We start from the raw sequence: 26,845 nt of genomic DNA, 5'->3' as shown, positions 1-26,845 counted from the left end.
CTCCCTCTCTCTCCCTCTCTCTCCCTCTCTCTTCCTTTCTCTCCCTCTCTCTTCCTCTCTCCTTATGTTGCCTTGAGGGCATCATGAACTGTTCTCTGCCAAGCCACCCTGCCTTGGAGCCAGCTGATTATGCACTGAAACCTCTACAAACTGAGAACTGAATGAATCTATCCCCCTTTAACTTTGGGTGTTGGGTATTTTGTCCTAGCCATGAGATAAGTAATGAAGACATTTTTTCTCTCATATAAAAGAAACCAGAGAGGAAGCCTGAAATTACTGTGGTTGGGGACTAAGGCTTCTATCATTTTGCTCTTTTATCATCATTACAGAATTGTCTTTCAGTCCAGATAACAGAAAGGATTTTCTCTTTTGACCTCCAGAAAGTCCTACAGAATACTTTCATTTACATCTCACTCGACTCTTGATCATGTTTTAGTTGCTGTCATGAGAAGCACATTACTTTTCAGAAAAATACTGGGTTCCGTTGGTAGGAAAGAAGAGGACTAACAGTCTTTGTGACAGGGAGCCATAGAAGAGAAGTACTGTAGTTCAGATGTCCTATGTATTATTTTAAGTGTATTGTGGGTGGGGATTTGGAGAAGGAAGGGGAGTAAAAAGACTGGAATTCAAGAGATTTGGCTGTTCAGTTGTGCAGGTAAGAGGTAGGAAGATCTGGTTCAAGACTCCTGCTTGTAGGATGGAAAGGGAGGGAATATGTGTTAGTTGGGACTCTGTTTAGGTTACAAAAGTCAAACAAACTGGCTTATGCAAGCTGAAGTGGGGTACTTGCCTGTAATGTCAATACTTGTGAGGGTGAGGTTGAAGGATTGCAACTTGGCTATGTTTTGAGTTCAAGACCAGTATGGGTTATATAATGAGGCCTTGTCTCAAAAAAAAAGGCTCATACAAAAGTGTAGAATTTATTGGAGTATAGAATTTTATGAGACATCTAGATATAGGAATCAGCTGCAGGTCAGGAACAGCTGAAGTTAGACTCATGAGTGCTTCCACCTTCTTGCTATTTTCCATGTTTTTCTCCTCTAGGTCTTGTTTTTCTTTCTTGATACAGACCAGTTTTTGTGGAATTCCATCCTTCATGATGGAAGTAGCCTCTGCCAATGCTTATCCACTTCTTCATTTTAGATTGGTCTTTGGGCTTGATTTCAAATTATTGCAGAGTACTTTGAATTGATACAAAGTAAGTCAGGAAATGACTTTTGAACCAGTTGACTGTGGCTAGGCATGGAGGTAGGTTCCCATGGCAGTCATGATAGTTGCTGTATGATGTATTTGTTAAGTATTTCAGAGTTGAAAATAGTGGTTTTGGATTAGTGGGGTAAGATGGCCGTGAGATTTCTAACTTGGACTAGGTGGTTGTTGGTGCCAGGTAACTCAGTTCAGTAATAGAGGGAAAGAACAGGTGTTATAGAAGAAGGTGATGAGTTTGTTTATATTCTTGAGTTTAGCCTGAATCCAAGTATAGTAGATAGTTGACTAAGTCCTTGGAAATTTGGCTAGACAAATTGGGAAGTGATCAGGAAAATTGGTAATAGGTCAAGCTATGAGAATGGATTTGATGGCCTAAGTGGAATGGTTAAAGAATAAAAAATGTAGTGGCCAAAGAATAAAAACCTAAACAATATGGGCATTTAAGAACTGAGCAAAAGAGGAATAATGTATGACGAAAATGGAGAAGAAACAAAGACTGGGAGAAGCACTGGGAGGTATCCTGGAAATCAAGAATGTGAGTTATCAGCAGAGTTGTATGCAGTAGAGAGGTTTAGAGAAATCAGGACTGAAATGTTCTGTTCACTTTGGCAGTGTGGAAGCCACTGATGAATTTTGAAGAGGTTTCACAAAATGAGCGGGGATATAGGTGTTTCGTAGAGTTTGGAGAAAAGTTTGGAAGTAAGGGTGTGAGGACAGTTGGTAGAAGCTACTCTTTCAGTGAGATCATCTTAGAATGGATGTTGGAAGATAAATTGCTACTAGAGGCATACGCAAGGTCATAGAAAGTCCTCCTCCCTTGCTTCAAAATGAAAGATGAGAAATACTTCAACATATTTCTAGACCATAAGAACTTCTGGTTGAAGCATCAGAAATGACACTGTAATTGATGGAGTGAAGTCCTGGAGGAACAGGAATGATTGAGATAAAAATCTTTGAAGATTTTTATCTTCAAAGCATCTGCTTTGAAGGGAGAGTGAACAGGAGATTAGACAAGAAACTATAAATAATTTTGTTAGGGGGTATGTAGGAGGCCAAGGTGGACTAATTTTTCTTGATGAGGCAAGCAGAGAGATGCTTTTCTGAGTGTATGGGAAATGTGAGTGAGTGCAAAGCTTGAGGACAGTGTTGAAGAAGCTGAGGGTATTTGTGCAGGTGTCAAGCGAGGTACTATATTTGGGATACAAAGTAGACCAAAGCAGATGTAGCTCCTGTCCTCATAAGACGTAGTTAGTACTAAGTGGAACATTAAGCAGGTAGTTACACAAATAAATGTGAAATGGGTGAATGTTTTAAAGAAGAGAAGAAAGGGAGAACTGACCAAGAATCAGTATAAGGGCAATTCTAGTTTGGGGTGGAAGTCTATTTCAACTGAAGTTGTAGATTACAGTGATTGGATTTATCCAGAATTCGACATTGGGTGGTAGAGCAACTGATGGCTTCAGTTAGTGAATTTAAGTGGTTGGTCCATATGTGGTAAGATAGAGAAAATTTCTAATTATTAAAGAAAGCCTATAACAGAATCCCATGGAACACCAAATTTTAGTCATTTTATTTTGATATTAGCAAATTGGCCCTCCCCTAAAATGATTTTGTTTTCAGGCTGTAACTCCCCTTTTAGTGGAGGACATCAAGAATTAGGAACCAGGTTGTGCATGGTGCACAGCTGTAATTCTAGCTACTTATTAGCTTCTGGCAGGAGAACTCCAAGTTTGAGGCCACCCTGGGCAATTTAGAGACATTATCTCAAAATAAAAAGTGAGGAGGGGGTGCTAAGGATGTAGCTCAGTGCTAGAGTGCTCCTGGATTCAATCCCTGATAGGTCCCCCCCGCCCGCACCAATTAGGGACTGGTTTCTCTAAGTTGATTTGGTAGTATAAATATGATTTAACCAAAAATACATTTATAGTGATTATCCTAAAATTATATATATATGTATATATAGCATTTAAAATTAATTTCTATAAATCCAAATCAGTGCCTAAGTGAATGAATAAAATCTGCTTTGCTTTGAGAAGCAGATGCCAATTGAGGTGGCAGAGCTTAAATGTGTTCACTCCATGTGGGTTACACCTTTTGACAGACATGTTTCTGTTCTTTAGTTAAAGAAAGCTTCTGTAACTTAAGAACTTTATGGAACAGAGTGGTGTCATTTAAGAAAGTTGCTTTGCTGTTGATTCATTTTTTCCCCTCAGCCTCAGATTTTCTTAGCTGTTTATTTATAGGTGGTTTGCACAAAGTAGTTTCCGGGATCTTTTCTACACTTCAGTTCTGTAGCTCCAAAGAAAAGATTTTAGGGCCAATAGATTTAGATTCTTATCTTTGTCCTCATACTTGAATATTGTGTAACCTTGGGCAACTCATTTAATTTTAGACAACTTTCTTTATCTGTAAAATCGAACCAATACTTTCTACAGTCCTGTATGTAAAAGTACTTAATATATTACTTGACGTAGAAGGGCAGACCTGTACATTCGTCATAAACAAAACCCAAAAGCTGGAGGAATGATAAATACATGAGGGATATTTACTAAATACTTAATTGATTGAATAATCTGGTATTTAAATGTAATTAGCAGAATGCCTCATGAGCCTAGCTATTTCTTGAGAAATCTGCATTTTTAGATCCAGAAAATCTCAAAATTTGAAACTTAGAGGCAAACGGCAAACTCATTTACTGTACCTGGGTATCATTGCCCTTTTCCTAGGCTAACAAAAGTGTGAATACTTGATGTTGGAGGGAACCGAAGCTCTGGGCTGAAGTGACTTGTTTACCGGCAGGTCTAAGTTTTGTTTTTTAAAAAATTTTCTATGGGCCCTGTAATATAACTGATAAGAAAATAGAAATAATGTGGTCGTGGTTTGTGGATTTAACTCAGAATAATGCATTTATATGTTCTCCCAATTTTCAGGGTCATTTTTAAAAGAGGAAATATATTGCAACAACTTTATCTAGGAAGCTGAATTAGCACCACTTAACAGCATAGAAATTTTATATGAAAGTATGCTAATTAAACAATTCCACTGATACGCTAAATATTCTTAGAGCTCGGAGGATGAGTGGGTGGAGGCTGTTCCGCCTCAGACTCCTGGCAAGGAAAAGGCCTGGAAAGTGAAAGACGAAGAGTTAGGAAAAGAAGCTGACAGCCGGGTTATTCAGGTAAGCAAGCCGCCCGATTGTAAAGAAGTTTCAGCTTCTAAGAAAACGTTAAAATAAAAAATGATTATAATTTCTTCTGGAGAAAAATTAGACTTGGGAAGCAGTACACCTTATGAATATTTGCTGAACATTTAGGCTGTCCCTTTCTCCTGCTGTGAGAGAGAGTGCTTATCTCTGTTTCAGCCCCTTAGAGGGTTTTCTGATTCTGCTTACTGATAGAGAAGGAGCGTTCCCCTCCTAATGTGCTACAGCCTTGTAATGGTACCTCTGATTAAATCCTTCCGTGGTTGGGAGAATTCAATTGCAGTTTTATTTCTCTTCACCTGTGTCATAATTTTCTTAATACTTACAGTTCAGTAGTTGTAGTTCATATTGCCTAAGAAAGAGTGTAAATGTAACTTCTGCATTCTTAGCAACAGATGAAGGAGGAAAGGGCAACAGGACCTAATGTTTCATTTTTTTTTTTTTTTTTGGTTTTTCTCCGGTACCGGGAACCGAACTCACGACCTTGCGCTTGCCAGGCAGGCGCTTTGCCGCTGAGCTAAATCCCCAGCCCCTAATGTTTCATTTTTTGTTATGTTCCAGGCATATGTGATTATATCTGCTATCTTGTTTAACACTTTGAACATCCCCGAGGGACAGGCATTTTATCCAGTCTAATAGAGCATACAGATCTTTGGGAACTTGCTTAAAGTTATACAGCATTGTAGGCTTTGATACAGTTAGAGTGCTTTCAGAACTCCTGCTCTTGCTGATTCTAATTGGTTCAGTTTGAAGTGACTTCCTTTTTTTAAACAGAGGGATGAGTGGATGACGGTTGATTTTATGTCTGTTAAAACTGTGTCCTCATCATCACTTAAAGCTGAAAAGGAAATGACAAGGAAAATAGAGCGAGAGAAAAACCAAGCACTTGAACAGGTAAGAAAACACTTCAAACGCTTTAACTTTCTAATTTGCTTCTAATAAACTGATAAGACATTCATATAAATCCAGATTTACTTGTACAATAGTTTGTCTTTTGTGATATTTATTTATTTATTTAGGTTTTTTTTTTTGGTCTTTTTGAGACAGGGTCTTGCTATGTAGTTCAGGCCGGCCTTGAGCTCACTTTGTAGCCCAGGCTGGTCTTGAACTCGCAGAGATCCTCCTGCCTCAACCTCCTGAGTGCTGGGATTACAGGCGTGCGCCACCATGCCCGGCTGTCTTTTGTGATATTTAAAAAAATTAATGAGAACAACTATGAAGTATTATGTAAATTCTTTTAAAATAAATTTCCTGTAGAAAATCAATTTAAAGTATACTGCTTTTATAAATCTAGGATAGTGGTGGCGAACCTTTTAGAGCTTTCAGTGGTACACACTGCCTGCTGAGGCATGCGTGCCATAGGTTTGCCACCACCAATCTAGGGTGTATACAGTTGGATGATAAATTGAATTTAGATTATCATCCCTGAATTAAAACTGAATTCTTTGAACTTCTGTTTCATTGTACATACTGAACTAGATAACATAAAAGTGTTTTCATTTTAAGACACCTAAAATTTCTACATTTACTTTGTTATATGGCTGGTAGAAAAATAGTGGGAATTAAATGAGGCAAAAGCACTTGGGAGGCTGAGGCAGGAAGATTGCCACCAGTTTAAGGTTAACCTGGGCTACATATCAAGACCCTGTCACAGAAAACAAAACAAAACAAATGAAAGAGTGAACAAAAGAAAGAAAGAAGAAGAAAAAGGGTTAAAAGTATGAATCTACTGGTAATCTAGAATTTCAGATTTAATGAATGCTTAGAGATAGCAGATAAAGCAAGTTCCTGCAGGAGATAAACAAGTCTGATTGATAAACCTCTATTATTTCTAGGACTCTACAGGGGTATATTCTTGACTAAAAGATGAACCTGGAAATAACCTTATTGAAAGTATTTTAACATGCTTTTTTTTTTTTTTTTTTTTTCTTATTGAAAGTATTTTATAAAAATAGTTATAAAACTACTTAGGGCTGTGACCTTCATTTTCTTCCCATTGGTAGGAATTAAACCCAGGGCCTTGTACATGCAAAGTAAATCCTTTACCACTGACCTGCACCCTACAGCCTGCTTGTTTTGTCAAGTGTCGTGTATGGGAGAGGGAGTAAAGCCTCCCAAAGGAATATATGTGTGACCACAGCTGCCGCTGTAGTGGTTTATCGCTTGATGTGTAGGGGTTTGTGGCTTGAATTCATGCTACATATGTGGTCTGAAAATCTGTAAGGGGAGAATTTATTTTGAAGTATTTTTGAGGTGGTAGCACCTTGAACTACTTGGGACACATAACCACAAGTCCTTTCTTCAAGATCATACTGTCAATCTAGGCTTCGCAGGTTTTCTGAAACAAAGTTCTAGGGATATAAACCCACAATTGGAAAAATCACAAAGTGTGTGAAAATACACTGCCTCACCCTCCCAGGTGCCTTTGCCTCATTTTTTGTTTGTTTATTTCTTGTTTTTTTTTGAACTGGGAATCGAGCTCAGGCCCTCATACTGCCAGGCAGTCGCCGTGCCGCTGAGCTGAATCCTCGGCTTTCCTCATTTTTTGGCCATGAAAGAGAGCCATCTGAAACAAAGATAGTGGATCAGCTCCACAAAACCTTTATGTGTTGGAATATTTAATAGCTTTAAAAGTGTGGATAAGGAATAAACAGGTATAGAAATATGAGTAAGGAATAAATGATTATGAAGAAGATAGATGCTGAGCCAGTTGTGGTGGTGCATGCCCGTAATCCTAGCTACTTCAGAGACTAAGGCAGGAGGATTAGAAGTTTTTAGACAACTTACTGGAGACTTATTTAAAAAAAAAAGCTATCCTTACGGAACGTTGGAAGCCAGAGTTTTGGAACATCTTGACTACATCCTTTAAAATATTTTCTTCTCTGAATTAGATTTGGAGTTGGAGTTCATTGTATGAACTCAGGGAAGGGAAGGTATGTCCAGCCAGAGGGGCTGACCAGGGAACATGGAGCAAGAAAGCTGAGGTGGAGGAGATGAAGTCTGGGAGCTGATGTCGCCCGTTCCATCTCATAGTTAGGTCTGGTTAATTGTTTCCGAGTGAGCCTTAGATCATAGTGTCACAGTGTTCCATGTAGAGGTCTTCTTCAATGATTTAAGTTAGTAAGAGTGTCTTTGCCATTTCTGATCTTTTCTTTCTGATGATGGGAGCGCCACTGGTAGTATTTCACGCCAACTCTTCTCAGTCTGTCCTTCAGGACGTGGAGTAAATTTTCTGCTAGAAAATTTAGATAGAATAAACTGGCCACGCTTTCTGTTTTATTTGGTTGGTTTTGAGACAAGGTCACACACTATGTAGTGCAGGCTGGCCTTGAATTTGTGATCTTCCTGCCTCAGTCTTCCAAGTGCTGAGATTACTGGCATGCCCCACCAGGCCTCGCTGGTCGTGCCTTCTCAACTCTGACTTTCCTGCTGTGAAACAGGCTGCCTGCAGAGACCAGATAGGGTTTGGCTGTGTACTTTCTATAGTTGGGAATGTCTTCTTCATTGTGGGATTCATTTACTTGGCTTTCACTGAATGGCTTTTTCCCCATTGAGTGTTCATTACTAAGCAGTTCAGCTTGTTCAGAACCTAGACGAGTGTTGGTGAACCTATGGCAAGCATGCCACAGTGGGCTATTTGTATCACTGAAATCTCTGGAAGGTTCACCATCACTGCCTAGACCAAAAGGAAATGTACTTCCTGTTTTTCAGAGACCCCTGAAGCTGCCTGCAAATACAGACCTTACTCATTCGATTGGTGTTTAAGGCAAATTCCTTTCTCTCAGTTAGTCTGAGTCTTAGCCAAACTCATTTAATCACTTTCACACATGCTTCTCTGCTAATCCCTTCCTCTGAATTTTTTCTAATTCTTTTTCAGTGTGTTCTCCTTATTTCTAGCTTTATCTTTTGTCTGCATCTTGTTTATCCTTCAAGGCCTGTTTCATATGTGTTGTGGAACTCTTGTTATTTTTCTTGACTGAAATAAAATTTCTCTTCCTTCATGGTTTCATGGCGCTTTATTTGTCCCTACATGTTGTTTACAATTTTCTGTAAAATGCTGTGACTTAGTCGTCTGATCCTGTTTTCCTTATAAGATTATAAACATTTTGAGAAAGCGTGTTTTGTTTATATTTGTATTTTCCTTTGCAGCTAGTATAGGAACCTGCACATAGTAGGAACTTCTGGTCTTTTTTTTTTTTTTAAATGTGAAATTGTAGATGTCGTTTTCTGTCCATAATTACAATTTGGTTGTACCTTGCTGTTAGGTAAATCCTTGGATTTAGTTCTGGAGTTTGTAATCCGTGGTAGTTTGGGATTTTTGCTTAGGTAAGAATTCAAAGTGTTGTGTACAAAAGTAAGTCACTTAGACCAGGGAGGGAGAGGATCCAGTTTTCACATGTGCACGTCAGTTTGGGTGTCTTGCTCTTTACATACTATCATATTCTTAAGAAATCATACATTTTTTTCTTAAGAAAAAAATGGCCCTTGTGTTAAAGTCAAGTGGTAGTTGTTGTAATGGCAGTGAAGGTAATATGCAGGTATTGGGACGAAGTCTAAAATTACAGTCATTCATTTGTGTGAAGCGTGTTCCTTTTGCATCTTTTCCTGATACTGCAGTATCATTGGTTTGGTGATCCGAAACAGTGTTTTGAAAAGTCTGGTTCGTGAAATTAATTTATGGAGTCAGCTTAAGAATATAAAATATAAGCATATATTACTTGTAATAAAGATATATTTTTATTTCCTAGAACACACACACACACTCTCACACACACACACAATCACTGTATGCAAGGATCAAGGAAAAGTTTGAAAGCCAGTGCTAGAGGCTGAATCTTTGTCTTGTTATGTCCGTGTGTACTGCCAGCTGTGGACCTGTAGCATTTATCTGTAGACCCAGGCTGTACCCTGTAGCAGTTCTTCAGCCTTCCCCAGGAGACTTCCCCACCCAGGTCATTGCTTCATGTGGTAAGACTGAGTCTTGCTCTGTCTCAGTTGGAACGCTCTTAGTATTTATTATCTTTTTTTTCTTGGTGCTGGGAATCGAACTCAGGACCTTGCCCTTCCCAGGCAGGCTCTTGTGCCACTGAGCTATATCCCCGGCCCTTAGTATTTATTATCTTACACAAATTGAACTCAAGACTATAACATTCAGCTTGCACTTAGAACCCACTAAGCCTATGACTTCAGTCTGGTATAATGCTTTGCATTTCTCTTATGCTTCTTTTTTTGTGTATCTTTTTGAGGCAGGGTCTCCCTATGCAGTTCAGGCTGGCCTTGAGCTCACTTTGTAGCCCAGGCTGGTCTTGAACTCACAACAATCCTCCTGCCTCAGCCTCCCAAGTGCTGAATTATAGGCATGTACCACCATGTCCAGCTTGTTATACTTATCCACAGATATATTTACCTTGTTTTGAACTCTAGTAAGTTTTATACTGTGTGTATCTTTTCTGTTTTTTTGTTTGTTTGTTTAAGCAAGGAGATTGTGATGAAGTAAAATCTTGTAACAAGTTATTTTGATTGAAAGGTCAGTTATGGTGACATATTTCTATTTCATTTTTTTAATTGCTGTCTAGTCTTTCATCATCTAGCTATGCCATATTGTAAGTATCCATTCATCAATGTATGGATACCTGTTTACTGTTTTTCACTATTATAGTCAGTTCTGTAACAAAGGAATTTTCATATATTTTCTCATGCATATATGTGCAGATTTCTTCATGGTATATATCGACAAGTGAAATGGCGTATTTATGGAGTATATAAATATATCTTCTTTTACAAATACTTGCCAAGATTATAGCAATATATACTGCCTTAGCAGTATATTTCTTTTCCATTGTGTAGTATCTGTTCTAATTGTCAAACTTTTTTATCAGACTAATTTATGGTAAGAAATTGTATTTCAGTTTTTTTATATGCATTATTCTGACAACTACAAGAGAGATCTTTTCATGTTTTTGTTCATTCAGGTTTATTCTTTTCTACTAGGGTCATTTATCTTTTTCTTATTGATTTGTAGAAATTCCGTATATATTCAGTCCTTTGTTTTGTATACATTTTTAGATAACATCTCACAGTTTGTCAAATTTCTCCTCAGATGTCCTATTCAGTGTAATTCTAGCCTTCTTTTTTTTTTTTCGTTTTTCTCCGGTACCGGGAACCGAACTCAGGACCTTGCGCTTGCCAGGCAGGCGCTTTGCCGCTGAGCTAAATCCCCAGCCCCCATAATTCTAGCCTTCTAAAAATCTGGTTGAATATCAGATGTGTATTATTTTGAGTGTCTAGATAAGAGCACTAGAAGTTCCTTGATTATAGGTCCTGACAAATTTTGTAGTAAATTAACAAGAGAGGAGACAGAATCTTTTTTTTTTTTCAGTACATACTCTTTATAAGAAATCAATTCCAGTTTTGTGTATCACTTTAACTTTTAATTTTGTCCTTTGAGGATTCTTTTTTGTCAGTTCCCAAAGGATACATTTTAAAAAACTACCCAACAATTTTGTTTTCAATGATAGGATTAGTTCATATTCTGGTAAGGTGACATTTCTGTAGTTTAATGCTTTCATTTTTCTCTCTCCTATTTGGATTATTCATTAGTTCTTGTAGGAGGTATTTCTGACCCCTGAGGTCAGCCGTCATTAGCGTACAGTTCTGCGGCACCCCTTGCTCTCACGTCATCTCTCTGTATTGATATTGCTTCATTGCCTTTCTCCCTGTCCTAGATGTCATTTTCCTTGATGGCAAGGACCATGCCCACCTTACTGATTGTAACCCCAGGGCCCGGCGTAGTGCTTGGGACCCGGGTGGTGCTTGCGTTGCGAGCAGGCTCCCATTATTTCCTGTTTGGATTGCCACTGCCATCTTCTCCTTGGACTTGTGCCTCCAGTCATGTTCTTCAGTCTTTTACAGGGAAACCAGTTTGCTCTCTGCGTAATACAAAATTATTCCCTCGCACGAGGCATCATTGCTTCCAGCATAAAATCTCAACCGCAGTGCAAGATGGCTTATGTGGCCTAGACTCTGGTTTGTTTCTGGTCTAATTTCTTTTCACAACTTACTTACAGCTTTAAGTTTAAGCAAGTCTGAATTACTTTAAATTTCCTGAAAAAAGCCATGGTTCTTCTTTCTGTGTCTTACTTAACTGTCCTTGTGGCTGGGACAAAATATCCAACTCTCACAAGTTTGTAGCAATTTCAATCCATAGTCAGCTGGCTCCAAGGCAGCATGGCATGGTAGAGGGGCATCACAAAGGAGAAACAGTCCATCGCAGAGCAGACAGGAGGAGGCAGCAAGCCTGTCTTTCCCACTTAGCCCTTCCAGTGTACAAGCCTTTTGGGTGATGCCCCCCACACCCAGGACAATGCTAAACCAGTGAAGGACTAATGTGATCGTCACACCCTTAATCCACATTCACACATGCTTAATCTGCGTTTGTGCACCATAGATCTGGCCACGTCTGAAAAGCCCCACCTGTGAGTGCATGAGGCTTTGAGAGGACCTCTAGGTACCAGCCATAGCAGTAAGGTTTTATGAGCATGCTGGGCATGTCTATATCCCACGCCCTGTGGGTGGGCCCAGGAAGCAGCTAATTTCTGCTCAACCTTAGATATAAGACTGCACATATTACCTCTTCTGGGAGGTCTTTAATACTTAGACCTGAGAGAGGTTTGCATTCTTTTCGGGGGGCTTTAGTATTTTTTTTTTCTTCAGAGTATTTTTTGTCTGCAAATATTAACTTTGTCAGTTAATATTGTCTGTATTCCTTATTATAGCTTAAGATAGCAAGGGTTGAGTCAGGATTATTGACAGTCACCTCTTATACAGCAGACACAATTCTGAGATATGGTAAGTATTCAATAAAAACATTGAATGAATGAATTCAGACATTCTTACCTGCAAGATGCAGAATGGTGTGTCTTAATGTTTTAAATAATTTTTCAGGGTTACAGCTAGTGTCTGGGTCTCAGATTTATTATTTATTAACTTTTTGTGGCTGGTTTAGTTTTACATTTTAACCTTTGAAAATGTTTTGTTCTAGTCTACACTGCTTGAAAGAGAATTGAATCCGTATTGGAAGGATGGTGGGACAGGGCTACCATCGGAAGACTGTAGTGTATCATCACTTACTAAAGGTAGTCCTATATTTTGGTTGTAGATACATAGGTGTTTCTTATAACTTGGTATGCTTAAGGGAGTGACCTGAGTTTACTATTGATAAAGTATTTGTGATCTTTTTGTTATTTAAATCATGAATATTTGGGAATAAATTAATTAAATAGTTTTTTTTTTTGTACTTGGAATTGAACTCAGGACCTTGTGCTTGCCAGGCAGGCACTTGTGCCACTGAGCTATATCCCCAGCCCTCAATAGTTTTATAATTGTTTTTATATAATACTTTCTTAGTCATTTTATATAGTTTTTTTTTGTGGTATTGTGATTGGACTCACGGCCTCATGCTTTCTAGGCAGGTGCTGTGCCACTGAGCTGTATTCCTGGCACTATATAATGCTTTCATACAAGATTTCTCTTGTGCTGGGTATGGTGGCACATTCCTGTAATCGCAGCATTTCGGGGCCTTGAGTTTGAGGCCAGCCTGAACTATATTGAATCTAGGCCCTTTACATCACCATCTTTTTATTTTTATTTTTTTTAGTTTATATTTTGAGACTGTCTTGCTAAATTACTGAGCTGCTGAGGCTAGGCTTAAACTTGGGATCCTCCTGCCTTAGCCTCTCAACATGAACCAACACACCTAGACTGAATTTCTGTTTCAGATGAGTTAATTCAAGGTGTGATTTTATGAGAGCATAATATGTAAAAATGCCTCTGCTTTTTAAAAAGTACTGTGTTTATGAAATTCATGAAAATAGTGTATAAACAAAGATACAGTTTCATGTCTTCAGAAATTCCTACTTTGCCAGCATTCACAAAATTTGCATTGATCTTAGGAGAATACTGTTGTTTTCCAGCAGATGGAGACAAAATATTTCAGTGCCATGGAAGCATACTTTATACCATGCTTTTAAAAGATACTTACATGCCATTCAATTTTGCATTAACAACTCAAAAGTTTACTGAATTCTGATTAACCCATCATATATAAAAGTATTGTAAATTGTGATGCCATCTTTTTATTTTAGTGATTTATTGGTAGAATATTTTCTAGCTTTTTATTCATAATCCAATTTTATTTTTAATACTGTTAAAATTTTTTGTTGTACATATATATATATATATAGAGCAACCTGATAAGCTCCTTTATAGCAATTTTACTGAAGTTATTAGTAATTATAAGTTTACATTTTGCAAAAGTGTTTCTCTGCCGAATTAAATAATAGTAACGATAGTCATACAAGGCTCTCTTTGAAATACGGTCTTACAGACATTTAAGGGCTGAACCTGTAAGTTAGCCCGGACAGATTTTATGACCTGTACTCTCTGCATTTCTCATGTCAAGTCTGTGAATAAACTCACGTTTAGGGGGAACAGAATTGACAGATCCAGTTCTTGAGTGTTGCAGGCAGTCAGCAGGTTCTTAAACCTGGGGCAGAAGACCTGGAGTTGGAGTTGTGTCTTAGGTAGGCTTTCTTAGCTGGTGGGAGTGGCAGAACCAGATACGTGGAGGAAAGTAACCTTCCGTAGAGCTTTAGAGAGTCTCCCTCCCCTTGCACACACCTTCACTACTTCCCTTTCCAGTGTTACGTTTGTTTAGAAGGAGGGAAAAATGACAGCTGTGTCAGAGGCTCGGTTCCCAGAATTGAAGTTAAGTTTTAAAAGAAGATCTGAAGGTTTTATTGCATGTACAGCCAGTGTTATCATCTGTTTAGGCCAATGGTAGGGATGAAACAGGCACCCAAAGAAGTTTTAAGAAGGTGGAGGTGACAGTGTTGGTAGATTTGCAGTCGCTCTACTTTGGATGAGATGTTGGCATTCCTACTTATGAAATTTGTGATTTGGGGAAAGATCTGTGGTTTTGGGAACATTTCCTAACCTTTTGGAGCCCAGTCTATTCATCTGTAATAGGTGATGACGGTAGTCAGTCCTAGTGTTTTTCTGTCCCTCTCTCCCTCCGTCCCTCCTCTGTTTTTGTAGTACTGGAATTAAGCCCACGGCCTTCACAGTGAGTTTCATCTTCAGCTTTTTAAAAATTTTGACACAGGGTCTTCCTAATTCTCCAGGCTGGGTTTGAACTTGCAATCTTCCTGCCTCAGCCTCTCAGAATGCTGGGATTATAGGTGTGCAGCACCATACCTGGTAGTAGGTCTTTCTTATGGTTATCAAGAATAATAAAGTAGAAAATCTTTTCCCACAGCCTCTGGAATATAGTGAATACTCAGTGATGGTAGTGATGTCCAATTCTTGTTCTGTGATTTAATGTTTTGGAAGGGCCTTACTAAGAGTTTCTTGATAATGTGTGGCATACCATATTTTCAATAATTAATTCATTAATTTTAAATTTTTTTCCTTAGAGAAAACTAGGTAGAACAACCATTTCCAGAGCTTATTCAAAATTATTTCAAATTATATTTTACTAATAGGTATATCTAATATCCTTTTGTGTGCATTCTTTTAAATTAGAATTTTCTTCAAGGTAGTTTTATAATTTTTCTTCATAGTGACAAAGGTTTATAGTTTGCACATTATAGGTGCTGAAATATTTAAAATTTTGAGTGTGCTTATATGTTTATGTATTCAAATAAAATACACAATTTATACTTTGGAAGTAATAGAACAAAATACTAATTTTATGATAATCATATAAGAAGTAAGTTAACATTTCTTATTGGTATTTAGCCTCAGGAGTAGAGGATGGTGGATTAAGCTGGCTAAGAAAATCTTACCAAAGAATGAAAGAACAAGCTGAAAAACAAAATAGAAAAGTTGAGGACATTGTAGCTGAAAGATATGGGGTGAGTATTTATATAAGGACGTATTATTATTTTCATGGTAATATGAAAAATTAAATGCATGTAACTTTGTTTTATGCCATGAAGCAATTTTGAATTGAACTGATAGTAAATCTTTTGTAGTTATACTGATAAAGTCATTTTCTGCTTTTATGTAGCATATTTGTATTGACACAGTGAATGTAAAACTTAAATGTGTGTGTTAATATAAAGATAACATTTTCTTATTTTAAGGAAATTTAATGTGGGAGACCCTCCTTAGTGCACCTCTGGAGAGTGCCACTCCTAAAATTTTGGTGTGTTCCAGAGTTTGGTATACTGTAGAGTTTTGGCATTTTTCAAAGTTTTTTTTTTTAAAGTGTGCATAAAGTATATTCAATAGTATACTCTTGAAAAGTGTAGCCGTGCAACAATATATGATATTTTAGAATCAGCTTACTTTCTTTCTGTTTTAGGTAATGTGTCATCCATCCACCCTGATCTGTGTATACACTCTTATTTAAGTATTGCTTTCACCAATACAGTTTTTCTTTTTTTAATGAATGTTTTTATTTTTGAGTTTGGAGATTCAGGAGAGTTTTTTTTAATGTGTAACACCCACTCTCCCAAAACTATTAGAATGTATCCTTCTGATCTAGAAAATCAGCTGGGGAAAATTTTCTTGTGCACAATTAATTTTTATTAATGTTCTTCTTCCATCATCTTTATGCTTTCTGAAAGTACTAGCATGTGCAGATTATAGTGTAGAATCAATTGTTCTTGTGTCTTTTTTCTTATAACTTATATTTGTTTATCATTATTCCTAAACTATAGTGAATCCCCAGGGAAATTTGCTTTTTAATGCTTTTTATTCTGTTTTTCATATCTGGGCATTTTTTTGTGGCATACAGTTTTCAAGTCTTTCATTTTATTCAAGTCTTGTTCTGAGGTATTCCTTTTCTTATGAAAGTGTTTGTTATAGCCACATGGTAGCCTCTTGAATCTTACTACTAGTCAGAATTAATATATTACAGTATCTTAAAAAGTTATGTCTCCACTGTATTCTATGTTATGCTCTGCGTTAGTGCAGAAAAGTTTGATTGAAGTGGCTCCACTTTTGAGATGTTTTTGGTTATTTGGTAAGTTTTCATTGTTTGCTTCTACTTTTTAGAGAGCTTTGATGGAGGATGGCTGTAGGAGTCATATCCTCCCTCCACTCTGTCTTCGTGGGTTTTTCATTCCTTGTGCCACTTGGCAGAGGGGCATGGCACAGTGGCGTGTGGGGGACACATCACTGAACAGTTCAAAAGTTTAGGTGTGTTATTTTTCTCTTTTGTAGTCAATGGAAACATTTCAGTTGAAGTTAGAAGAAGCTGAAAAAACTGCATCCAAAAATGAAGATTCTAGACAACGGTGGAGGAAACCAGCATATTCAGATAAAGTACAAAAGAGTCAAGAAAGCAGGAAATTAGACTTAGTAAAACATAATAAACGTCCAGGAGATAGTTGTGATACAACAGAGGTTACAAACAGTAGCAGTAAAGATAAATTTAATGATAATGAAAAAGATAAGAGATACATGTCTTTACAGTCACACAGAAGAGAATTGAATCCAAGGCAAAATCAAGAGTTTGCTTCTCCAGGAAATTTGAGAGCTAAATTCTTGAGACCCTCTGATGATGATGAACTGTCTTCTCACAGTAAGGCTAGAAAGTTTGAACCATCTAGTTCATCAACGTTAGGAGCTCACAGTTCTTCGCAGTGTGGTTTTCGAAAACCCCTGGAAAACAATGAAGAAAGATCAACATGTCGGAGACAATCTGATGAGGCAGGAGACAAACATTCAAGTAAAGAACCATTGGAGACAAGTAGCAGCGCTGACCGTGGACACGTTTCGGGAGACTTGGGAGAAAAGTTACCGGCCGAGAGTGAGAGAGAATATTGGCAAGACACAAAGCCTACATTTGCTGGGTATTTTATTATTTGTGTTTTAAACTAATAAATCACTGTTAAGGCCATGAAGATGGAAGAAGTGACCTGTGTTAGAATATCAGTTATTAGATATATTTCTTAAAATTGATAGACAAGATTAGATATGTAATTTTAACAGTGTAATGCAATAGTTTCACTTTATAGATTGAACTTTATTTTACAGTTTTTTTTTTTTTAACAAGAGCTAAAAGAATTCATTAGCTATATTTCCTCAAAATTTATTGCTGTTCTACAATTTAAAAAGTGTAAGCTGGTGTGGTGGTATGCTCCTAATCCCAGCACTCGGGAGGCTGAGGCAGGAGGATTACTGCAAGTTCTAGGCTAGCCTGGGCTACATAGTAAGTTCAAGGCCATCCTGATCTGCACAGTGAGACCCTTAAAGGAACTACTTTATTACTCAATCATAAATACTGTACATCCACAGGAAGTCTATAAAATTAAGGAAAAATTTGGTACCATAGTCCAAATATGTAGTGATGAACATATGCCAGAGATCCTGTGGAGGTAGATTATGTGGTAGTTTTGTAAAGAAGAAAGCATCTACTTGTGCGTTTGATAGATTTCAAATATAATGTTAGTTTTACAGGTGAAATACGTATGGTAGTGGTTCTATCCATAATGATTAGGAAAATAGATATGAATTACTGGTTTTGTTATTGCTGTATCTGTTGTATTTATATAGGACTGAGAAGATAAAGAAATCCAGATTGAGCACAGTAAACCCTGGGAAATCTTGATTTAGCCATAGGACTGGCTTTGTTGGAGATAGAAGTAAAAAAAACAAAAACAAAAACAAAAAAACTATCCAAAGAATGTTGACAAGTTATACTTTGATGATCATTAAAATATGTTAAAAATGCTAGCAAATGAGTGAGACGCTAAGGTAATAGGTTTTAGGAAATAATAGAAATCAGTGGTAACAGTAGATACAAACATTGTGGTTTGGGATGGTGTTCCTGGCAAGTTGCTTTCCTTAATGGCTCTGCCCAGAGCAGTGCTTTATAGGCACAGTGTGTAATTTAAGGAAGACTGATCTGGCACAGTCTGGACTGAGGGGTGGAGCCCCAGTCAGATGGAGTACTAATTTAGGTAAAAGCTTGCTTTCTTGGAACTGAAGGTGAAATTCACTGTACTCAATGTGGCAGGGATTAGAGAGTGTCTATGGGTGTGTGTATATATAATTGCTAAATCCCCAGGGCTTACTCCAGGTACCTGGGGTACTGACTACTTCTACTTTCCAGTTGCTATTACCAGGAGGGTTGACTTAGCATTTGGGTGATCTGTAGATCTTGATTTCTGTGATTGAAGCTAAGCAGATTGTGCAAAGTAGTCTTACACTGTTAGTGTTCCATCTGGTTGTCTGAATTGTTTCATATTTGTATATCGTATTTAAGTTCTGAGCTTCTGATAGATACTACTATACCTGAAATAGTAATTTTTTTTTCTCTGAAGACAGTATTTGTTAGTTTTTTCTCTGAAGACAGTATTTGTTAGTTTTGTTGATTTTGATGTAAGAACTGTTTGAAGCTTTCCATAAATTTTGTGATTGGCTTGACAGGGAAAGAAAAATCTAATAATCATCGACTTATGTATGAAAGAGAAAGGTATGTCTGAACATATAGAGTTGTGTTAAAGAAAGACAATGTTAGCACATTGAAGAATGCTTGGTAAGATGCAGTAAATTATTGTCAGAGCCTGTTAATATTATTTTGGGAATTAATGTTGAATTTAAAAAGTGCTGAAATTGTACAGTACTTTAGAACCGGTGAATTTCAGATTTAGTTTTTTTTTTTTTTTTTTTTCCCATGTACCGGAAATTGAACTCACAACCTCCTGCTTGCCAGGCAGGTGCTGTGCCACTGAGCTAAATCCCCAGCCCCATGAATTTCAGTTTTAGAAGAAAAATCATAGAGCTGACTTTAGAACTAGAAGAACCACAGTCTGAGCCTGTTGTTTCCCGGATGTGGAAATCAGAGAACTGAGGTGATGACTTGCGCAGCGTCGTGTAACTGGAGTAACTGGATTAGTGCAGTAGTTATTTTCTTGGCCTCTGAGGCGCAGTAGCCAGCACCTAGAATTTAGAGGGGGAAAGGTTGGATCTGGCTCGTGGTTTCATGCGATTCAGGCCATGGTCATCTGACTCATGACATCATGGTGGAAGGGCCTTGTAGAGTAAAGATGCTTAAGTTCATTGAGGCTGGGAAAACAAAGCAGGGCACTAGTACCAGAGAGGAAGGGGCTCAGAACTTGTACAGTACCCAAGATTGTGCCTCTGTGACACACTCACACACATCTGGAGGTGTACTTCACTAAAGCTCTAGGGGGCTTCTAAGCCAATCAAGTTGGCATAGCTAAGCCTAGCTGTCACAGTCAGTGAATAAAAAATAGTAATTCTCTTGCAATAATTGGACATACTTATGAGAAAAGACCTTGTTGTTTACCTTAAATTTAAACTTGAGTGTTAGGTATTATATCTGACAAGTATTTAGATAACACTTTAACCATATCCAAGGTCAATGACCTTTTACAAGAAATGGGTATCTGATACTACTGTGCTTACAGGAGAATGACTTTTCCTCTCCTTCTTTGCTGATAGTATTACTGAACTTTTAAGAAATCTTTGCCAAGTTAATATTTGGTTGAGAAACAGATGTTTCCCTTGATTTTTATTTAAGTACAGGTAAAGTCAACCATACTTGTAATGGCAAATGTTTATTACTTTCTTTTCTGTTTATTAGTCAAGTTTTTCTATTTGTACTTTCATTCAGATTTGAAGAAATGTGTCTGAATCAGCATAACAAGGAATGGAGTAACAAGGGATAGTTATTTCTGCCTTAAAGATTGTACTTCATACCATTAGAATGACTTACGCATTTGTCTGCCATTCATCTTACATTTTCTGAGTGCTTTTATTTCCTAGATCTGGTGGTATAAAAATAATTCTAACAGATTTTCTTTTAAGGAGCTCATTATAGGAGAGGCAGTCATATAGATAATCTAAACAGATATGGTACATGTAGTACCATAATACAGTTATAAGTAGAAATATAGGTATTTACAGTTAATAGTAGTTATACCTTGGAAGGAAAAATGACCTCTTCTGGGATAATGTTATGGTACTAGGATCAAGGAAAGTTGTAGACAAAGTTGTGAGGTCTTTCTGAAGGATGAACTTATTAATAAGTAGGAAATGAAACCAACTGGGGAGGGGAAGCTGGAGATACAAGCAGTGTGGTGTAATTGAGTGTACGCAGTGGTATTTTAGAATGTGTGATATGCTGCCTTCCTGAGAGCAGGATGTATCTCCTTCTGATCTGTACCTAAATCCTGGTAGATAGCATATGATAGCTTCTCGGTAACTTACAAAATATGGTTAAGTAAGAGGAAGGCAGGTAGAATGTTACAAGTTTTATTACCTTATAAATGGCTCCAGAAGTCATGCGTAACTATTTTTTTTTATGATCGATAAATATCTCAAGGGTTCTAAACAGATAAGATTTACATTTTGAAAAGCTTCCAGACACATGTGAAGGTTAGTCTGAAAAACAGAAGAGATTTGAGGTAAATATACTGATTGGGAGGCTGTAGTGTACAAGAAGTTCGGAATCACAGGAGTGAATGTACAGAAGGCGAGGAGGAGCTTGAGCTGGCACTCGTGAGCCAGTGATGAAACTCTTACTTCTGAAAAGGTGTGGTTACTTCCTTGTATCTGTGCACAGCTGAAGGCATTCTTATTTTTAACCTTTTTTGGGGGAAGAGATTTCATCATTGGATTATTTTAGGTCTGGTGAATGTAGAACTGGTTGGAAGATTTCTCCTGTGACTCAGTAATTGGCTCTCAGTGACAAACGAAACAAGTAATTATGAGGGTAGGTACTGTGTTTGAATGTCATTATGTTATTGCAGCTACTGTAATTATATTTCTATGCTTAGTTCCAGTAATATGAAAATAGGTATTAATGATTTTCTTGATTTTATAGCCTTGGAGAGGTTAATATAACTTGTCTGGTAAAGCTAGTAATTGTAGAGTCTGAATTTGAATCCATGTCAGTCTGACTATAAAACTCTTTTTTTTTTTTTTTTTTTTGTCTTTTTGAGACAGTGTCTTGCAGTTCAGGCTGGCCTTGAGCTCACTTTGTAGCCCAGGCTAGCCTCGAACTCAGAACGATTCTCCTGCCTCAGCCTCCCAAGTGCTGAGATTACAAACGTGCACCACCATACCCGGCTAAAACTCCTTTTCTCATAATACTGAAAGGGATTAACCATTTCTTGCAAGGAAGAAGGAAACAGCTGGCATTATAAAGACACAACTTTTAGTGTTTAATGAAAGGTTTACATTAGAAACTCATTTGATTAGTTGTCTGTAGGTATTTATACTTTGATTTTTACTTATATCTGTTAATAGGCATGAATTTTATTTCCATGGAAACATTTGATGTAGTAGTTGGTGTTAATGTTAATATCCGTAAAGCCTCTGCTTAAAAGAAAGGGGTGACTTGAAGAAAGGTGGTGGTCCCTCATTCTTTTGATTTTATTAAATTGTTTACTTGCAAGATGCTTTACCTTCTGAATAACAGTTTCGCAGGAAATCTTGTGTTGGATGGTTCCTTAGTAAAAGTTGGGAGAGATATTAGGGAAATCATGACCTTACACATTTTACCTTCCCTCACGTGTTTTTTTTTTTTTTTTAAAATCTTTGCTAATTTATTTATTTATTTATTTTTGGTTTTTCTCCGGTACCGGGAACCGAACTCACGACCTTGCGCTTGCCAGGCAGGCGCTTTTGCCGCTGAGCTAAATCCCCAGCCCAATCTTTGCTAATTAATGTTGAGATAAAAAAATTATACAACTTCATTGGAAAGGAAAGTCTGGTCAGGTGCTTGAGTACTTGGAAAGTAAAGAAAGGCAGAAAAGGCCAAAGAAAAAGCAGCAAAGAAGTTTCTGACTTTGGAAACAGTAGTTTGAAAGGTAGACCCTAGCTCAGGCAGACTTGACGGAGACAAAATCGAACTGATTCTCTTTGGACAGGGCATGAGCTGTGGTTGCTTTGTTTTGCATTGTATGAACATGCAAAAGTTACACTAATGTCTGTACTTTCTACCTAATGAATAAGAGCAGTAAATTTTCAACAAGAGCATTTGGAAAATTGATTGAATGAGAAAGAAGGCAAATTGAGAAAAAGTTTGTTGATTAGGTAATAAAAAGTTACAGAAATATGAGTGAACTGATAGAATTCAAATAAATTACGTTTATAATACAATGAAAACGACATGTACCTCAGAATTTTAATTTTAAAAAAATTACTGAAAAAAATTTCATACAAAAAGTACAGCTTATGAGATAAGCAATAACTCAATCTGTAGAGGCATATAAAAAGTTATAATGTTCTTCTGATTATACTCAGGAAGTGTCCCTACTGTTTGTTTTAATTGCTTTTAAGATACAGACCGAAAGAACATTAGGGGAAGGAAAATATATTACTTTCTAATGGTGCCTTACCTCAAGTGCTTCAGGTGTCTTAGTCTAAGCACCAGAATATTGCCTTTCCTTGTACGAATATGAGAAGTCATTGCTAGAGTAAAAATCATGACATTTTTAAAAACACAAATGCTATGTGTTAAAATACATATTTTTTATGGCAAAGAATTCACAACTTAAAATCATTCTCATACATGGTTAATAGGTCAATTTTTGGTTTGAGTTTTAGGTTATATATTTTGCTAGTCCTTATTTAGAGGGTATTTTGAGAACATAGGTTAATTTCAATAAAGTAAGAGAAAGCCTAGGAATTCAGAAAAACTGGTAACATAGGTATATATACTGGAGGGATGATAGTGTTTAAAATATCTTCTGCCTTTAACTTTATTGCTGTCCTTTGAGGATGTTTAAAAACAACTTTACTGAGATATAATTACATGATAAACTGTATATGTATAAGTATACAATTTGGTAAGTTTTGAGACATGTTTATTTTTATAAAACTATTACTCCTAAGAATCTCCTGGTGTTCTCCATCTTTCCTGTCCCTCTTTCCCATCCCCCACTCGCAGAAAGCACCTAGCTGGGCTCTTTAATTATGTACAAGTTTGCATTTTTAAAGTCTTATGTAAGTTGGATCATATCGTTGTGCACTCTCTTTTTGTAGGGAGAGCTCTGACTTTTTTCACTCAACATAATTTCTTTGAGCTTCAGCGATATTGGCACATATTTTAATAGTTTATTCGTTTTTATTGACTGATGGATATAAGGCAATTTGTTTCTCCGTTCTCCTGTTGGCGTGAGCAGCTTTTATTTTCATTGAATTTTGTTATTTTAGTTCTTTTTATTATATAGTGTCTTAATGAAGGTTTTTTTAATTGGTAACTTTTTTATTTTAAAGAGAATAAAAAACAGTAACAACAAAGGCAAAAACAAAACAACACAAAAACAAGAATGATAGGAATTAACAGTGGTTGTTATATTACATATTGTTATTTTCAACAAAGTTGCCCAGATTACCAGATGTAAAAATGCAAGATTGATCAAACAATTAAAGAGAATAACAAGTTGTAAAAATATTAGAAATGATACAGAGCGTCACTAAACAAGATGGTAGGAATTCAACAGTGGTTGTTACATTGCACATTGTTGTCTTCAAATTAGTTGTTCAGGTTACCAGATATAAACATGCAAAATTGGTCAGGAAGAAAAAAAAAAAATTAAAAAATAAAATTTAAGCATTAACTGGTCCTTTCGTTAAACTTATAGACATCAGCAGTGTAATTACCCCAGCTTTCCGTGTATACACATTATATGTGTCTCGCTGTGTTGTCCAGGCTGGTCTTGAATTCATGGATTCAAATGATCCTCTTGCTTTGGCCTCCCACCATGTCTGACTGTTTTCTGGTTCATGTATTTCCACTTTGACTTTTATTTTTTCTTGTATTCTGCGTACACTGAGTCTAATTTGCTCTTCTTTTTCTGCTTTCTTAGGTGTAAGCTGAGATTTTTCCCTTTTTAATACGTGCTGTCCTGAAGTAATGCTTTCATGGCATTCCACACATCCTGACATACTACATTTACATTTTTGTTCAGCTCAAAATATTTTGTAATTTCATTTTAACTCTTTCTTGACCTATTGGTTACTTTATAAGAATGCTATTCAATTTTCAAGTAGTTGAGGATTTTCTGAAGACACTTGGTAATGATTTCCAGTTTAACTTCTTTGTGGTCAGAGAATATACTTTGTATGACTGGATCCTTTTAGATCTATTGACATTGATTTTATGGCTCAGAATATGGTCTCTTCTGGCAGATGTTTTGTACATACTTGGAAAGAGTGTGTGTTTCACTGATGCTGCCTGGAGTGTTCCAGAAACGGCCATCAGGCCATTTAATGGATGGAGTTTTCTGCATTCTTGCCAGTTTTCTCTTTATTCTATCAAGTATGAAGAAGAGATGTTAAAGTGTATGACTTTAATTGTGGGTGTGTCTCTTTCTCATTGCAGATTTGTCAGGTTTTACTTCATTTTAAAGCTCTGTTATTAGTTACATACTCATTTAGGGGTTCATAATGTGCTTTTGGTGAATTATTCCTTTTTCTTATGTAATGACCCTTTTTGTCCTTGTTAATATTTTTTGGCTATGTACTGTTATTTGTCTAATATTAATGTAGACATTTCAATTTTATTTTGTTAGTCAACGTGATGTATCTATTTCATTCTTTTAAGTGTAACATGTTTATGTATTTGTAGTTACAGAATTTTTTTTATAGTTGGCTTTTGCTTTTTTTAAAATCCACCTCGTAAATCTTAATTTAGATGTCTGGACCATTTGTATGTAGTGTTATTACTGATACACAGGTAGATTATCTCTTATCCAAAATGGGATCCCATCCAAAGTTGGGACCAGAGGTGTTTTGAGTTTTGAACATTTTCAGATTTTGGAATATTTGAGTGCACATGAAGTCCTTTGGGGATGGGACGTAAGTGTAAACATTCATTCATGTTTCATATGTACCTTATATTCACAGCCTGAAGGTAATTTTATACATTTTTAGTATGCCTCTATTTCAAGTGCAAGCTGTCATATGAAATCAGGTTTGGAATTTTCCACTTTTAGCATCATGCCAATGCTCAGAAAGTTTCAGATTTGGGGGCATTTCAGATTTCAGGTTTTTTTTTTTGGTACCAGGGAATTGCACTCAGGACTGTGCTCTTGCCGGGCAGGTGGCTGTGCCACTGAGCCATGTCCTTGGCAGATTTCAGATTTCTTGATTAGGAATGCACAACCTGTAATTAAGTTTAAATCTATAATTTTGCTACTTTGGATATTAATACTAGGTATTACATATTTTATCACATAGGTTGCTGGATGTATTTGAATTTCTATAAATATGGGTTTGGGGGGACTGGTTTTGGGGACTTAATTAATTGCAAACCATTTGATTTTTTTTGTTTTACTCTTGCTTTTGCCATACGTAGTGTGGACCCAGAGCAATGTTTAGTCTAGGGCTTATTATTTCCCACTGTTGAAGCGATACCCTTGATATTCTACTCTGTACTTTCTGAATTATGGGGTTTCCTAGTCTCACTAGTGGAACCAGGCACTGTTTCCAGGGGTGCTGAATGCTGTTGCTCCAACCTTTTGGAATAGTTCTTTCCCTGACTCTGGTTATTTTCTTCTGAACACTCAAGGGGAGTCGTTTAGAATTCTCTCACTCCAATACTCTGTTCAGTGAACTGCAGCTGCCTTGGAATTCTTGGTCTCGTAGCTGTGTATCTTTTACTCAGAAATCCTTCAGGCTCTCCTGAGCCCATGCTCCATGTTCTGTAGCCTTAACTCCATTTTAAAGCAGTAAGCTGGGACAGTGTAACTTTTGGCTGGAAATTTCTCTTTTTGTCTGTGAGGCTTTGGTAGCATAAGCCAAAGATTCTTCATTTTACATTAGTTTATGTGTCTGATTAATTCTGGACTGACTTTACAAAAGGACATATGATCGTTGCTTTCATTCTTTGAATGTGGTTAAACATCTCCAGGTGATAGTTTTTTAGATTATCGCATTGAATGAGATTTCTAAGATACTTAAAATTGTGGCCTGGTTTTGGTGTTTTTGTTTTAGAATGAATATGGGATTATTAAATAATAAATAGTAGTTGATTTTTAAATTGCTTATCTTGTTGTTACTGGGACTTGGTCAGTTATTATTGTAACTGCCGTAGGCTATACTGGCGGTGTAATAGAACCTCGAAGTACTGATTGATTCGTGGTAGAACACTGTGTCCAGCTTTTATATATTAGAATGTTGATCTACTTTTGGTGCTGAATGTTTTATTGAGGTCGTTTAAGATAGACTTGAGTCTTGGTGTTGTTACTTGCACCTGTATTTCATATGCTCTCTCTCTGTCCCCTTCCTCCTTAGCCCGGGGGATGAGTCCGTCCGTGCCCTGAGTGTTGATGAGAAGAACAAGTTGGGGGCCAAGATTATTAAGGCAGAGATGATGGGGAACATGGTAAGACTCACGTGTTGTTCTTGTGGAGAAGATGATTAAACTTGCTGTGAGCACTCTTGAAA

General features: G+C 37.0%; 1 protein-coding gene across 1 annotated transcript in view; it reads left to right on the top strand.

The window, feature by feature from the left end:
- Cwf19l2 (CWF19-like 2, cell cycle control (S. pombe)) overlaps positions 1 to 26,845 on the top strand; it is a 102,269-nt gene that overhangs the window by 9,100 nt on the left and 66,324 nt on the right. The window contains exons 4-9 of the mRNA XM_005378021.2: positions 4,274 to 4,387; positions 5,186 to 5,305; positions 12,453 to 12,546; positions 15,209 to 15,324; positions 16,640 to 17,271; positions 26,693 to 26,783. Coding sequence (XP_005378078.1) covers positions 4,274 to 4,387; positions 5,186 to 5,305; positions 12,453 to 12,546; positions 15,209 to 15,324; positions 16,640 to 17,271; positions 26,693 to 26,783 — 1,167 coding nt within the window. The remainder of the gene's footprint in view (positions 1 to 4,273; positions 4,388 to 5,185; positions 5,306 to 12,452; positions 12,547 to 15,208; positions 15,325 to 16,639; positions 17,272 to 26,692; positions 26,784 to 26,845) is intronic.

This window comes from Chinchilla lanigera, unplaced genomic scaffold, assembly GCF_000276665.1.
Source record: "Chinchilla lanigera isolate Chin_1 unplaced genomic scaffold, ChiLan1.0 scaffold00011, whole genome shotgun sequence".
Taxonomy (NCBI): domain Eukaryota; kingdom Metazoa; phylum Chordata; class Mammalia; order Rodentia; family Chinchillidae; genus Chinchilla; species Chinchilla lanigera.
The sequence above is the reverse complement of the archived record's forward strand: the minus strand, read 5'-3'. Positions and strand labels throughout refer to the sequence as shown.